Source organism: Camponotus vicinus, unplaced genomic scaffold (genome assembly GCF_025532165.1).
Source record: "Camponotus vicinus isolate PSW18456_S1 unplaced genomic scaffold, iyCamVici1.0 SCAF_3, whole genome shotgun sequence".
In the NCBI taxonomy this organism is placed as follows: Eukaryota; Metazoa; Arthropoda; class Insecta; order Hymenoptera; family Formicidae; genus Camponotus; species Camponotus vicinus.
The window spans coordinates 16,460,924-16,478,171 of record NW_028141967.1 but is presented as its reverse complement, the minus strand read 5'-3'; the positions used below and the strand labels follow the sequence as shown (position 1 = coordinate 16,478,171).

The 17,248-nt window shown below is 30.2% G+C and overlaps 2 protein-coding genes across 6 annotated transcripts in view; one reads left to right on the top strand and one right to left on the bottom strand.

Moving 5' to 3' along the window:
• The window catches only part of LOC145967763 (metabotropic glutamate receptor 8), a 119,637-nt gene that overhangs the window by 55,598 nt on the left and 46,791 nt on the right, over positions 1–17,248 (bottom strand). The window lies entirely within an intron of this gene.
• Positions 12,141–14,672, top strand: LOC145967764 (uncharacterized). Its single transcript, XM_083092698.1, has one exon. It carries the CDS (start codon positions 12,228–12,230, stop codon positions 14,646–14,648), a length of 2,421 nt encoding a protein of 806 aa, XP_082948824.1. The 5' UTR covers positions 12,141–12,227; the 3' UTR covers positions 14,649–14,672.

Genomic DNA, 17,248 nt, shown 5'->3' with positions numbered 1-17,248 from the left:
TTTAAAGATTCCCATAAGGAAAAAAAAATAATATTTACTGTACAGATAATTTGTAAAAACACTTATATAGACATTTTAATGAACATTGAAATGTTAAGACATAATTGTAACAATTTCGCGAAATTTTAACGTTTTAATTTTTAGAATTAAAACAGTTTTACATATTGTTTCTATAGATATGCACAAATTTAATTTTAGGTTACAATTTTTAAACACATAAAATATATGTACATGCGTAAGATAAATTAGAAACGGGAAGAATCTAACTTTTATTCCAATGATAAATTACTTTTCATACAAAGAGAGTAATTCATTTCTTATAGTATGTATAAGAAAAATAAATCAATTGAAAGATGCTTGTGTAGGACGATAATTGTAACAATACAGGGTCACAATGAATATTGCGCACGCAAAAGTGTATTTTTATAAAAATTTATGATTCCCACTGGTATTTTATGATTTACAATTCTCACGTGATAACTGTTCCCAGGAGCACAGTCATAGCGTTAAATAGGAAGCGAAGGCAATTGCTTGTCAGGAAACGAGGAAAATAAATGGCTTCGAGCAAGTGTCGCGTCGCGCGAAATCAAAAGATGGGACTTTCGGCAATTGCGCGGACACGAAGGTGATTCTTCAAGATCGTGCAATATGTCGCTCGGACAAGATAACGCTATCCAATTTCGCGGTCTATGCGGAAAGCTATTGCATCCGGCGACTTTCTCTCCATTATTTGCATAATTAAGGGAATAATTAAAATTTGTAACATGAGAGAGTATAATTAAATATGATAAAGGATGATATTCTTGCATCTCGAATAATGTAAGACGATCTTATACCAACAAAAGTTTTTAATGTTTTTAAAATCTCTTAAAATGTTTTGTACATCATTCAACATTTATATATTCGCAAGAATTTAGATAACGTTTTAATAATAATTAAAAAGTTTTTCCTTCTTTCTTTCTTTCCAAGTAATTTATCAAGCTTAATATTTTATTTGATGTATTAAACCGCATTAAGACATTTTAATTTAAAGTTTGGGAATATTATTCTTTTTACTTAAATTTATTTGTACTACAAAAATTTATAAAATTTACAAAGATTTATTTATATTCCCTAGACTTAAATAAAAATAAAAATAAAAATTTTATATTAAATTTTAAATAACGGAAATAAATGCTACTGAAACATAATTTGTATGCAATTCTATGCAATGTAGTAAAATGTCAATCTCAATTTTTTTTCCGACATGTAGAATTTATGTGGCATTTCGTTTCTCTGAGTATTACATTGCCTGCGGCAACACAGACTTCTCTCTTTCAAGTTTGCGAGATAAATTCTCGATGTGAATAAAAAGGAGTCGGGAGGGAGAGTGACTTATATAAATTTACTACGATTCTGAATCTTACTCAAGCAAAAGTGCTACTTTTCACGATACATTCCATGTTGAAATATTTCTCGAAAATATCGAAACGTTCTGTGGCCGCAAAAAGAAATCTTCGATAATAATGAAATCGTTTGTACAATTTATAATGTAAATTCAACATTGTAGATTCAATACCGCAAGATTATCTCTTTACATTCCTTTTTTCTCGATCGATTTACATATAAAAAGAATCCAAGCGTTATTTTTTGCATATACATTCGTATCAATTCGTTTTAAAAAAAATGTCAGGGAACAATCGTAAAATTTCATTAAAGATAAGTGTAAAATTTTTATGAAATGTAATAAAATTTGTAATTTACATTCTTTGAAAAACATCTATTTTTAAATTAACTTAGATTAATTTAAATTAACTTAATTAATTTTTATATAAACATAAATGTAAATTATATAAACGAAAACTCTGTTACATTATGACACTTCTTTCATTCCACAAAATAAATTCGTTCACGGAGCATTATAAAATATAAATGCAACTCGAGGTATAAATTTTTGTCCTCGACGAGGAAAATATCATATCGTAATGATGAAAGCAGCATGTCCTTAGAATTATTTCCGCTCGTAACTAACTGCAGTTTACTGGCGTACTTCGTGAACGTTCTGTCCTATATCACGTTCGGTCAGCACGTGACTCACAATTAGAGACGTTGCCCTATCTCGTTGCCACACGGTTTTTCTGTATAAAGTTTTGCCGATACGCCCCCGTGTCAATGGAACGTGGCTGGCATTACGTGTACCGAGATGAAAAGTGAGTTCAACGGATACAAAGAGCGTCTATCAGACTCGCGAATTCCGATCCATTCTTTTCGGAATTTTGTCGGCCGGCCTTTTTACGTTCCAACCATATAATGGTTTTTATCGAGAGGCTTCCTGCCGATGGTATAATCACGGTGAATGATTCTAATCCCTGGCGCGCAACATCGGGATATCGATTTCTACCGTAATGCAGTTTTAATACTGATCGTGAACGGATAAAGTTCTCGAATTATTGAGTTTGCGATATCCATTTTTTGATAATAGTTATTATTAATAACTTTCTACAGATCTTGTTATCTCCTCAATTTCTTTTTAACTTTCGTATTTTAGAAAAAACTACAAAATTTAAAAAAAATTAATCAAGAAGAATTTCGCGTTATAAAAACATATGTTAAATTTTATTGTTACTGACATAATAATCGAGAGAAATTTTGTAAAATATAAGAATACGCGTATTTACTGGATCTTATTTTTATATATTATGGAATCTATTTACTGTCCGTAATAGTCGTGTAATCGTAAAGCTTTGGCGTTGCTTCGTTTAAGAGGAGAAGAGTTTAAAGCTTAAGTTTCAAAGCTTTATAAATCTATATTTTATTCTACCCTTTATGACGATGTTTAATTCGTTTTTTTATTACACCTCAGCTTTTTTCCCATCAATGTCATATGCTGTGACAACGACCCGAAGAATCCCGCGTTCGAGTCTTTGGCCCTCTGCAAATCTACGGACTTTATTACAGCTCTTCGTCAACTCGACCCGGCAGAGTAATAACGTTAGTTGCTGGCTTCACAAAAATCCGCGGCCCGGCTATCATTTGTCATGGCCTGATAAAAAAAAAGGAGAAATATATATAATACTCAACATTCTGTATATAAATATCGGTTAAAAAGTTCTTTACATTTACATTAGGACGATCATATTGGCAAACGATAACAATATGTTTAACTTTTTATTATAAAATATCTTTCACAAATGCGGGAATTGAGGAAAAATACGGGATTTTCCTAAATGCAATTTGGTATAAAATTTCTTTGACAATGTCTTTACACTCTTTACATATGCTTTTTTGACAAAATTCTCACAATCCTTGTTGCTCTTGTGCAGAAATTTATGTGGTTGGCAGCTTCTATGTTACGGATTTTACGTTGCGTGAAAAACAACAATATACCTCTTTCGTTTTCCGTGTTTCGTGTTTCATGTTTTTGTACTCTCGCTTGCTTTTTCGCAATAAAAAAACAAGACCATTAATCAGTATCTTGAACGATGTAGTATTCTACCATATTTTCGAAGATAAATAATGACAATAAGGATTATATTACAATTTCAAGTATAAATAATTTTTTTAAGTTATTTTTTTGTAAAACAATAAACTAGAATTTTATAAAGAGAATTTTTTGAGAGAAGAATACAAAAAGCAAGTTAGTTTTCAAAATGGTATAAAAATATGATTCAAATATTGAACATATACATATACACACATTCATTCATTCATTAATAAAGATCAATATATTCTTTCAGCTGCATTCATCAATAAAAATCAATATATTCTTTTAAATTTGAAATTAACTTTGAAATATATTATTTAAAAACATGAACAATAAAATAGAAAAAGCAAGTGAGAACAAAAATGGAAAAATCAGACAACAAACAGTACCATGGAATAACTTTTTATTTTTCTTTGACTTGTTTGATTTACCATTGGATGAAATACTATGTAACATTTTTATGAACAAATGCTTTTGCAAGAAAACTAAATTCTATTATTGCTGAAATATAAAGAGAAAATATAAAAATAAGAGTGTGAAATAAATATCTGTAAGTGATTTAGGATTAATTTACTATAGAAGGAAATAGGACATTTCCGCATCAATTTGAATGGTTTACAAGTTTACATGAACCGAATACTTCACATCTATAAGAAATTTATTTGGTAGTAGAGTCCGCAATTTCTGATTCATATCGAATTCTTTCGCTGGCAGTCATCCGTATAGATATCAAAAAGCGCTAGCTGGCGGATCTCAACCCTACCTTCTCTCTCTTTCACTCTCTTCGACACATCGTGCCCTTTCGAGCTCGAGGTTAACTGGACCCGGCCAGAGATCGATCGATGAACGAGAAAGTTACTTCCAATCTCCGAATATTTAGCTCGATTTATATTGCAGAAAATATTAATAGTCAATAAAAAAGGAAGAGTAAATTTTTTTAAGCTAATGTTTTCCATTTTTAATTACATATTGCAACATAATATATTATTAAATATATTAATATATTACTAAAATTTCAGTAATTATTTATTAATGTTCTATCATAAATTATATCGAAATAATTATTTTCATGTTCAAATAATTAAATCAATTATTTTCATGTTCAAATAATTAAATAATAAATTGAATAATTAATAATTACATATTTAATTTAGTAATTAAATGAGCCACTATTTTCTTTCCATATCATCATATAAATTAATTTTATTAAAGAATAATTTCATCAAAAAACGAATATTACTTTAAAAAAATATTATCTTTTGCATTATCAAGAAATCCGCATTTAGTATTATATATTTTTAACTAAGGGATTATCAAATTTAAGAATTCTTATGATGCTAAAAGTTATTAAAAACTTATTGTGCACTCATATAAAGCTTATCATGCTATAAATGAAAGTTCAACGTCTGTCGTTCAACTCTTGTCGGTCGTCAGTGAATCGCAGTAGTAAAACTAAACGTAAAATTCTACTTAGAGTAAAAATAGCCATCGTAAAAATATGTTCGCCGTACTGTAGTAGGCGATTTCAAATAATTGCGAAGCATTTAATCCATAAGATATCTTTAAGAACTCGTTTAATGAAAGAATGTGTTTAATGAAATACATTATTCCTTCCTTCTTTTTTATGAATGATTTAATTTTCACAAAAGAATAAAAATTTAACTCCGAATTCTTTCTATTTAAAAACATTCTATTCCTGCTATTAATATGTTCCTTTCTTGAAAAGTATTATCATATACAATTCGATGAAATCACAATGTAATGGTTGTACAATATAATGTAAATTTGACATATGAACTAATAAATGTCACTTCTTGGATGTGGATTGTCATTGAAATGTCATTTTTATTGAGATTGACATGAATTGGTTTAGATTCTGCTGATGGCTGATATTGGATTCATTGATTTCAACAAGGTAGTTTCTAGTATATACACGTGCATTGGCCAGTCAAGACGAAATATCGATTCTCAGACGATAACCAGACATATGTTTTGAAAGATTACTCTGTCATTTAGTTCGATATGTTTGAAACACGCAATGTAAGACTCGAAGACGATAATAACGTGAGATAATCGGAAGAAATTATAGAAAGAAAATAATGGATGACGTTAATATAATAGCAACAAATACATATAATAATCGCTAGTAGTAATGCAATATATTAATAATAATGTGTAATATGTAAATTAATATATACATATACATAAAATATAATGACATAATATTTATATATCTACATATAATAATTTATATAAAAATAATAAAAGGGATTTTTTCTGAGAAAGGTTAATTCTATACCTAATTTAATTATTAATTAAAAATTCGTTATTCTTTTTCTCTCAAATAATACTAGTATAATTCTCTTTTCTTTCTTCTCCATTTTTTTTCATATACACAATTTTCAGAAAGCTCGTCACAACACATAGGCGAACTATTATAATAATTTATAACATAATCAATTTAAGCGATATATGCTACGTAAACAATCGATCAAACAATCGAATTACAGAAGTAGTATTTATTTGCTCAATTATGTAAAGAAAGCATCATATTAAGGATGAATTTACTTGATCACACTATCTGTACATAGTTTTATATCTCCTTCGAAATTAGGTGGAAGTGTTAATTGTATGGTTATATGGTCTGGCCGTAATTTTCGGCACTCAAGATGATTAGAGGGCGATAAGGAAGCGAACCGAATAGAGAAGCATTATGATGATCGATAGTAATGGGTTGTGTTAGAATTCGATTGTACGTTATTCTTCATTTTTCATGGGCGTACGTATCATTTTTTCTTATTCAAAGTTTTCGTCGTTGAATTTTCTTGCAATTTTTCACGCTTATCAACATTGTCATCGCGAAAACGTCGAAGTCGTTTAGCTTCTAAATCAATAATGTTATTCGAATATTAACCTAAGTTTGTTATTAGAACTGATTTTCGCGCTACTGAATCTTGATGAGGTACATTTTCACTTTGTAGCTCAATAGAATTTTCTGTGATATTGAAATTTTTGGTGTATGTGTATTAAATTATTTTAGAATATTACCATATAATATATTATATATTATATTCTTTTAATATTGTATAATGTTATGTAAGAATATTATAGTTTGCTTTAATATAGTTTGATAATTAAAACGTGGAATAAATTATGCATCTAAACAACATAATTTACAAGACACAATCATAAATGTCTTTTCTTCTATGTATTTTTAATGTGTTTTAATGTGTTTACTATATTCCGTAATGCGCAAGAAAGTTTTTCGCTGTAATTCTTGTCACATTGATTAATTTCAGTGCGATCTAATGCGAAAATTATAAAAAAGCTGGTAGAACACTTTCTCATCAAAAACTTTCTTTAAAATCGTTTTTGTTTGTATGTATGTATGTATATATGTGTGACCTGACATAATTTGCACGAAATTTGTAGATAATTTAAGTTTGTTTTTTTTCTTTCCTTGGAGATATAAAATATTATAACGTGTCTCATAACATGTGAAACTTAATTTTATTTCGTTGACTAACTTAGAGTCGATTCTTTCTCAGCAAAAAGATTGAAATCCTAATATTTTTGAATTATATATCATTAAAACTCATTATTTTTAATGACGTATAACTTTTCTTTAGATTTATGCCTCTTTCTATTTCTGTTCTTGCGTTTTGAAAGTGAACATATCTTTTAGACATATTTTAGAAATATTAATATTTTCGAATTTTTGTATCTTGCATCGCTCACGTTTTAAAATCTTTCGTACTTTGTGTTTAAATCTCGGACATTTGTTTTTAAATTCCTGCATACACCTCTGTATTCTCAAATTTTTAAATCTCATTTAGGCAACGATTTTGTTTTGTGGCAGTTCTACCTCTCTCTCTACACGAAGGCGATGGGTCAATGGCGTGCAAGTGAAGAGAGAAAGGCGGAAAGTTTTTGAAATCGTATTCTGCGCGAAAGGCGACGTCATAAAACTTGCATTACAAGTTCTTGCACTACAAGAATAGCCGTCAGCGAAACTGGTGATTAAATCAAATATCGACAAAACTTGACTAGTTCTCTTGTGACAACATGGGAATACAATGACAACAGTAAGGCTCTGCGAAACTTGATTTCACTGTTTTGAACAATTGTGTTCGCGTACCGACTTTGTGTGTATGTGTATGTTAATTTATTAATATCTTCCATTATCGATTAAATACACAACCTGCGTGATCTGTTTCGTTGTATAATATTTGCGAAATTAATATTATATTTTAGCGCAATATTAGAGAGAGAAAAAGGAAAAAGTTAAAGAATAATTTTAAAAAACGAAATATTGTGTATATATGATTATATTATTTTAGTAATAAAGTTATTACTAGAAGTGTTTGATAAATCGATTATTTTTTAAAGCACAATTATATCGAGAATTAAAGTCTCCAACGATATATGACATTTGAATCATTAATTTATTATCGTAGATCATGACATGTGTGCATTGTTATTTATAATAGAAACATATGTATTAAAATATCAATATTTGTCATAAATAATCTTAAATTGTAAATGTATTTTTCGATCAATTTCTATTTTTGTTATATTTTCGATTAATTTGTTGATAATAATTGATAATGATAATAAAATACATATATATATATATATATTTGAAAAAAGAACCTTTTCTCTATGACCAGATTTATTATTGATCTGCGAAACATACAGAATAAAGTTCGCCAGTCCATTTGTAAAATGTAACACTAGCAAAAATGCTCACTATACATTGCTTTTGAAACTTCAGAATACTTTGACGAAGAAAAGAGCGCATTATCGAAAACCGATATCCATGCAAGGAAAGCAGACAGACTGTAATTACAAGACGTTACATGATACCAGTGTACTGCGGCAAACTATTAAGCAGCTTTTTTTAAAGTAATTCGTAAAAACCGCTTCAATTTAAGGTTCTTTTATAAATAGTACATACATTACTACATGTACTATTCTTATAAATAGTACATATATTATATATATATATATATATATATATATATATATATATTATATATTATACTATTTTGTGTTCTTTATCGGAATGGCTAGAAATTAATTATTTCTCAGCGGATGTGTCTCATAAAAATTTTAATATTTCTTGTCTGTCAACACATTTCACGTGACTGAATGTTTTCTTGTGTTTGCTTAGCCAACCGTTGCAATATACAGCATTGCAGTATATAACATAGCTTTATTTCGAAGAAGCAACATAAGTAAAACACCGAGTAGTGAATTTGTAAGTTAGACGCTAGCATTGTTTTATTTATCTTTTTCGTCCAATGCAGGTACACAAATAAACGCAATTTATTTACTTATAAGTTTTGAAATAACGCTTTTTGTTAAAAAGTTTTAAAAACGTTGATAGAAAATTTATATGATAATGATATATGTATATTATATTTTTTTTGTTAAAATATCGACTATATAATGTTGATGTAATTTGCTATTGGAATTTATTACATCATTATAAATTTTACCATTAAGTTTATTGATCGATATTTCTAAGAGCTCTTTAAAAATTACTTCTTCTATTTTTATTTCGTTTAATTTCTACATTCCAACTTTAGATTTAATTAAACACACGTTCAATAAAAAGAAATTGTTGCAAAATATGATATTAAAAAATACATCGCAATAAAATCACGAAACAGTATCGCATTTATCAGTGAAATTTGGTCTTTTGAAATGAAGACTCTTCATTATAAAATAATATATCATAAAACAATACGAGTTAAAAGCATCTCCCAAAATATAATCTCAACAATACAACTCGACAAAAGCATATCGGTAAGAAAGGGGTAGTATGCTGTGCTGCGAAAGTAATTAGTCTTATCCATCACCGCGATTGATCGTGACGCAGCAAAAAGTGCGAGTCTTTATCTTTTCTTCATTTTCCAAGGCTCGCAAGTACATAGATATACACGCGCGCGTCCATCAGTCATCCTTTTCTTTTCGTACTTTTTTTTCAATTTGCGGATTATCCATTCGGGGTCGCTTCATTAACATCTCGCCTTTAAATGATATGCATATCACGCTCGACGATGGAATTCGGGATACTTTCATCGAACATCCAATCAAATTGTCATTACATTTTTGTGTAATTATTGCTCAGCCTTGCGATCTGATACAAAATTAATATGCAATATTGCAAATTAATAGGATCGGAGTCAACATCGTGCTAAAACGGTGATTTCGTAATAAATCGTGCGGTCGTTACACCATTTCGCCTAGAGTGATGGGATCATCGAGCAAATGACGTCGCCATTGACACTCCATTGACTGTCCGCAATGTCGTTCTGCTGATGAGCGAAATACAATGACGAATAACGCCATCGTTAAGATGAATTCATGTATTCTCGTCTCGGCAACTTTTGTCATTAATAAAACGTAATTTCGGGACATTTGTAATACCGCATTAGATATCGCAACACGTACTGGGATTATATACATTGGCAGAAAAGACTTTAGATTATCACAATCTTAGTAGAAATTAATAAGAGAACAACATTTATAATATTTCTAAGAAAAGATTGAATTAAAAAAATATTCTATCATTTATATTATTAATTATAAAATTTTATTATATAATATTTTGTACACAAAATGTTTATATATTATGCATATAATTATTTATATATATCTGTAAAACTTTATTTTATATTGCAATAGATAATTTAATTCTTTAATTAATTTTGAAAAACAAATAATTGAGTAAATTTATTTTATTTTACAATTAATTTCATAAATTTTTCTCTATTAATTCATATAAAAATAAATAATTTATTAACCTAAATTTGATTTTTTGAATATTAAATGTTTCAATAATTTTTCCCGGTATGCCTATCAAACTCTTCCGATAGATTTTTAATTTAATAGCTAATACGTTATCACAAATGCGAAAATTATGTTTCTAGGAAATGATAAGAAATGTCTAGAATAGAAATAATCGCAATAATATTACTTTATTTATTTTACTAAAATTATATTTAAATAGCAAAATTTGCCATATTTCACATATACCAAATTGTAAACATTTACAACTTCCACCATGAATTTTAACGGTGACATGTGTTTCCGACGTTTACCGAAACGAGAAACGCGGTATTGCGGAAGTTGTCTAATATTTGCAAGTAGATTTCGACACAGTACTCGCAGACGGTTGATAAACCTAGCGCTTCTTCCCGGAAGTCCTGTGTCCTCTATATCTAGACTAACGAATAGTGCACCTGTAGAGTTCCCTTCGTAACTTTACATTTCGTCCTACGAGTTGACACACAATTATCGTCGCGATCGAATTTAATTCCATCAGAATGAACGGGCATAGTGCGACGGTGATTGTTGAATAATATTTGATGAAGATTACAGTAATCATGAGTACCGATCTTCTAACGAATGAGCTGAACAATTACAGTAGTATGACGACTGTATCTTATAAATAATCGTACGAGAAATTATATTAACAATAGCGTATTATTATATAGCGAATTTAAAGCATTTCAATTTTAATTTTCACGAATATTTTCAATTTTATTTCAAAATGTATATACTTTTATATGGACTTCCGGTTTAGATACGGTGACAGAGTGCACGCAGTCAAGTAGTGCGAATTTACGTTAAGAATTTAGATACTTAGCAGTAAGAAAGGAACAGGAAAGTGAAGTAAAGGAAAGAGGAATAGGTAGAATAGATAGACTCGAGAAGGAAAAGTTAGGGAACGAACAGGTAAGCAGGAAAAGGATTAATCGAGGCGGCAACGGAAAAGTGAGGTTAAGAAGCTGGGCCAAGCGGCTAGAGAGAACAGAGGAGATTTAGTACACAGAGGAACAGACAGGTGGCGACAATGACGGGGAGATCAGGCAGGAAAGCACAGACAGAGGGCAGCACCATAGAGAAGTGGATAGGAAGTGAGGAGAAATGTACGAAAAACATGGAAAAAATATGTAAAGAGATGGGAGAATTGAGAAAGCAAATGGAATTGATGTATACAAAAATGCAAGAAAATTTTGCAGAACAAATAGCAACTATTAGAAAGGAGCTAATTGAAGAAAGAACGGCAAGAAAAGAAGAAAGAGAAAGAAATGATAAAATGTGGAAGGAAGAAAAGAAAGAGTTGGAGCGGAGGATAGCAGAACTGGAGTGGAGAAATGAGAAGAGTGAAAGAGAAAATCGCAAGAAAAATGTAGTGATTAAAGGAGTAAGATGGGAGACAGGAAAAGTCGAACAAGAAGTGAATAAATTTATTAAGGAAAACTTAGATGTAGAAGTGGTGGCGAAAAAAGTATATAAATTAAAAATTAAGGAGAATAAAGAGATTGTAGTTGCGGAATTAGATAGCTGGGAACAAAAGAGAGAAGTAATGAGCAAGAAGAAGAATTTGAAGACAGGAATCTGGATAGAAGATGATCTAACGAAGGAGGAAAGGGAGATACAGAAGCAACTAAGGGCAAAGGAAGAAAGGACAAAAGGAAAGAAGGTAAAAGTAGGATATATGAAAATATTTATTGAAGACGGCGTATATATATGGAATGAAAAGAACAGAAAACTAGAAGAGAAGCCTAGAAGAAACTGAGAAGAGGAAGGAGGAGAGGCGGTGAAGGAGGGCCTAAAAATCTGTTTTTGGAACATAGCTGGGATAACAAATAAATGCGATGAGACTTGGGAATATCTGGACAATTTCGATATAATAGGATTAACAGAGACCTGGATAGAAGAAGAAGACTGGAAGAAAATAAAAGATAAAATGTCAAATAAATTCAATTGGATCTGCACACCGGCAAGAAAGGAGAGTAGGAAAGGAAGAGCGAGAGGAGGAATTATCACAGCTACAAGAAAAGGTTTGAAAGAGGTAATCACAAGAGAATTAAGCCAGCAAGAAGTAGAAATAAAAATATTATATAATGGAAATAGATGGAATATAATTACGGTATATAGTCAAAATATAGAAGAAACAATGGAAACAATAACGGAATACATACAAGAAGAGAAAGAAGAACATTTGGTAATAGGAGGAGATTATAACGCAAGAACGGGAAATAGAGGAGGACCAATAAGAGAAGATAAGGAAAAAGAAAAAGAGGGAGAATCTAGAAACTCAAGAGACAAGATGATAAATAGAGAAGGAAGAGTATTAATCAATAAGGTAGAAGAAAGAGGATGGATGATTTTAAATGGAAGTTATAATAGTGAAGGAGGATGGACTTATATAGGAGGATCAGGAGTTTCAGTTATAGATTATGTAGTGGCAAATGAGAAAGCGGAGGAAAAGATCAGGAAGGTAGTAGAAGGAGATAGAATAGAATCTGATCACGTACCATTAGAAGTAGAACTAGAAGTGGAACTGGAAGGAACAAAAGACAAGAAAAGAAGGAAAGAAAAGGATATGAAAGAAATAGAAAGAAGCAACTGGACGGAAGAAGGAATAGCAGAGTACAGGGAAAAATGCGAAGAATGGAACTGTACAGAAACGGAAAACGAAGACATCTGGAGGGAGCTAAAGGAGAAAGTAAAAAACTCAATTCCAAAAGTAAAGAAGAAAATAATACCCTGGAAATTTGGAAAAAGAGAGTGGCACAGCAAAGATTGGAAGAGAGAAAAAAGGTATTTAAGAAGAATGTTCAGAGAATTAAAAAAAGGCAGAATAGACTGGAAGGAATATGCAAGAATAAGGAAAAATTATAAAATATGGTGTAAAGAAGAAAAGAAAAAGCACGAAAAGGAAGAAAAAGAGAAGATAAATAATATTAGAACGGAAGCTGAGGCATGGAAATACATAAATAAATATAGAAAGAAGAGAGAAAAGATAGACGAAAGTATAGAATTGGAAAGCTGGAAAAATCATTTCATGGATTTATTGGAAGGAACAAAGAAAAGAGCAGTATTAAATTTGGAAGAGAAAGAAGAAATGAGAGATGGAGAAGAGAAAGAAGAAGGGACACAAGAGATAACAAGAGAAGCTTTAATAAGACAATTAAGGAAACTGAAGAGAAGAAAAGCACCAGGGGAAGACAGCATAGAAAACGAGGCTTGGAGATACATGTCAACAGAGATAGGAGAAGCTCTATGGAAGTTAGTAAATAACATTTGGAAGAAAGGAGGAGTACCAGAAGACTGGAACAAAGGAATAATCAATCCAATATATAAAAGAGGTGAGAAAGGTGAAGTTAAAAATTACCGAGGTATTACACTGATGAATACAGCCTATAAGATATACGCGAGCATTCTTAACGAGAAACTGATTGAAGAAGTGAACAATAAATTGCAGGAGACACAGTTCGGTTTCAGAGCAGGAAGAGGAGCTATAGACGCAGTATACGTGCTAAATTATATAGTAAATAAAGAATTGAACAAGAAAGGAGGAAAGATTTTCGCATTTTTTGCAGATCTGAAAGCAGCATTCGACAAGATTGATAGGAAGAAATTACACGAGATAATGAAAAGGAGTGGAATAGAGAATCAACTAAGAAGAAGAGTAATGGAAACATACAGGGAGACAATAAACTCGGTGAAAATAGGAGATAAAAAGACGGAAAACTTCTGGACGGAGAGAGGAGTGCGGCAGGGATGTCCAATGAGTCCTACCTTGTTTAATATATATGTGATGGATCTAGAAGAGGAGATGAAGAAAGAGCAAACAGGAGGAGTCACAATAGGCAAAGAAAAATTCTGGTCATTGACATACGCAGACGATATGGTACTTGTGGCGAGGAATGAAGAAGATCTAAAAGGAATGTTGAATCGATTCAGAAAATACTTATCAAGAAAGAGACTGACATTAAATGTAGAAAAATCAAAAATAATTGTTTTTGAGAATGGAAGAGGAAGGAAGAAAAGGAGAGAGTGGAGATGGGGAGAGGAAATTATAGAAGAGGTTACAGAAATAAAGTATTTAGGATACATATTACAAAAGAACGGAGGAGCAGAAAAACATGTCATTGAAAGATTCAAGAGAGCAATGATCGCTATGAAAAAGACGTGGAGTATAGGAGAAAGACTATTCGGAAACGATTACAAGAGGAGAGAGAAAATGTTTGATGCGCTAGTAGGCAGTGTAGCATTATATGGAGCGGAAGTATGGGGATGGAAAAATGAAACGAGATTAGACAGAATTAAAAGAAAATATGTGAAATGGATATTAGGCCTAGACAGAAGAACACCGAATTAGATTCTAGTAGAAGAAACAAAAATGATAGAAATAAAAATAGAAGCAACTAGAAGAGCAATCATCTATGAAGAGAAAGCAAGGAATTCTGGAAAGAAATTAGTCGTCGAATGTATAAAAGATTTAGAAAAAGTAAGAACGAAGAAAGAAGAAGGAAAATGGGAAGCGGCAAGAGGAGATCTACTAAAAAGGATAGGAATAGATAAAAAAGAAATAAAGTGTGAGAGAGAGAGAGGAAACCAGGAGATAGTTAATACAGTATTGACAAAGATCTGGAGGAAAGAAGAAGAAGGAAGACGGAAGAAAATTAAGGAATCAAAATACAACAACGCATATGAAGGTATAATAATAGAAGACTTACCAAAGTACCTACAAGGAAAAATGAAAAAGAAGGATAGGAGTTTAATAGCAAGATACAGATGTGGAAATGAGCTAAGAGGAGGTCAATATTGGAGAGAGATAGAAGAAAGGACATGCAGAGTATGTGGACGCAGAGAGGAGAGCCTAACACATGTGTTAAAAGAATGTGAGGCGACAAGGGATAACATACAAAGTGAAGATTTTCTAAGCGAGGAAGGCAGAGGATTGGAAATAATGAGAAAGATAGAACGAGAAAGGAGAAAGCAGCAGGAAATAGGAAAAGAGACGGAAGCACAGAAAGGAATTCAAACTAAAGAGAAGCAGACGGAATTTTGAGACTGAAATAGATAAAGCGATGTAAAGTAAAAGTCTTTAGGTTTAGGTTTAAGTTTTAAGTTTTTAAGTTTTTAAGTTTTTAAGTTTGCAATATTTTAAGTTTTAAGTTTTAAGTTTTAGAGCTTTTGAATTTATGAGTTTTTGAGTTTTTCTTTTTGAGCTTTTAAGTTTTTTTTTTGTTTTTAGTTTTTGGTTTTATGTTCTCAAATTTTAGGAGTTTAAAAGTTAAAGTGTAGGAAAGAAAGAAAAGTTTAAGTTTAAGTTTGTTTCATGATTTCAAGATTTTAAGGATTTAAAGATTTAAAGATACAAAGGAATAAAGACTGAGTTTAGAGTGTATAGTTTAATAGTATGATAATATGGAATAAAATAAAATGAATATGAATATAAATATAAGTATAAGTATAAATACTGTAAAGATTGATGTATTGAACAGGAAGTCTATCCTAAGCCGAAAGGCAAGGATTAATGGAAAATAAATAATAATAAATAATATACTTTTATATAGCCATTTATATATCCGCTTATATTTTTATTTTTAAACTAAAAAATTTTTATATATTTGTAGGCATCTATTAAGCGTTTTGATTTATGCATGTATGTGAATTTTATAAATATAATATTATTAAAAAAGTCCTCATATTTTAAAAAATCTTTATAAATATAATATTATTAAGTTCTCATCTTTTAAAAAATTTTTGTATTCAACAAACTACACTTCTTAAAGATTTGCGTACCACAAAACTTCTTATATATTCACTATCAATTCTTTCTTTTCGAAACTTTGATTTGTTAAACTTTATAACTTTGAATTTTTCGGAGTTCTTTTTATCTTTAACTTTTGAAAGTTTGTTAACCGTAACAAACAGTATTCTCTCAGTATACAGAATTTGAAATTCTATGATGTAAAATATCTTTTGAAAAATAAAATCTATATGAAGATATATTGAACTTTTATTTAGATAATCATCAATATAAACAATTAATAGTCTAAAATTTATTGCATTCTAAATTATACGTACAATTGTTTAATCAATTCTTAATCGATTTATCTAAAAATACGCAGCATGAAAATATTTGCCACAATTAATGTATATATATGGATTACATAATTAGTGTATTTTACATATAATATATCATAATTAATATCAAATTAATATCATAATTAATGTCAATCAAAATATGCATAATTTAATATTTTTAACTGTAAAACTATATGAATATTTTTATTAGTGTGATATAATAGTCTAAGTGTAACGAAGTGTAATTGAACAAATGATACAAAATTGAATAAGAAACAATTACATTAATTAAAAAGTTACGACTCGCTCTTTTCTTTTTCACTGAACAATTTCACAACGTTAATTAAAGAATTATGAACGCAAGTATTATGCTTAATAATTATTCAAGGAACTATTTTAAAGAATTCAATCAAGAATTCAATCTTAATCTAAGTCGAACTCAATTTCTCCCGAAACGGAAACCAAGGACATGTGCGCGCATACTTGCATTGTCGTGGTTCATTCTCTTCGTTGCACTTTCCAACTGCAATTTCTCACAGCTGCCGGAAATGCTGGCACTATGTTCGAGTCACTCTATTTGTTTTCTCCTACGACTTCCGTTATTGATATATGAATAAAATTTGCCCAGGAAAATCAATTGAAAATCAATATCTTCATACCGTGTGCTTTCTCTAGTTATCCCTGATAAATCATTAAGTTTTTCGTCGCTCGTTCTTCTTCATAAATCGAAAACAAAAGGATAAGTTGCATACTTTCGGAAAATGTCTTTCTGAAGAGGTTTCGCGTGCCAAGACTGAAAAGAGCGTAAATTTATGAGATTTTTGGCAACTTAGAGCCTTTTTTATGTTCCATTTTTAATTAAGTCTGAAAACTCTTAATTAAACT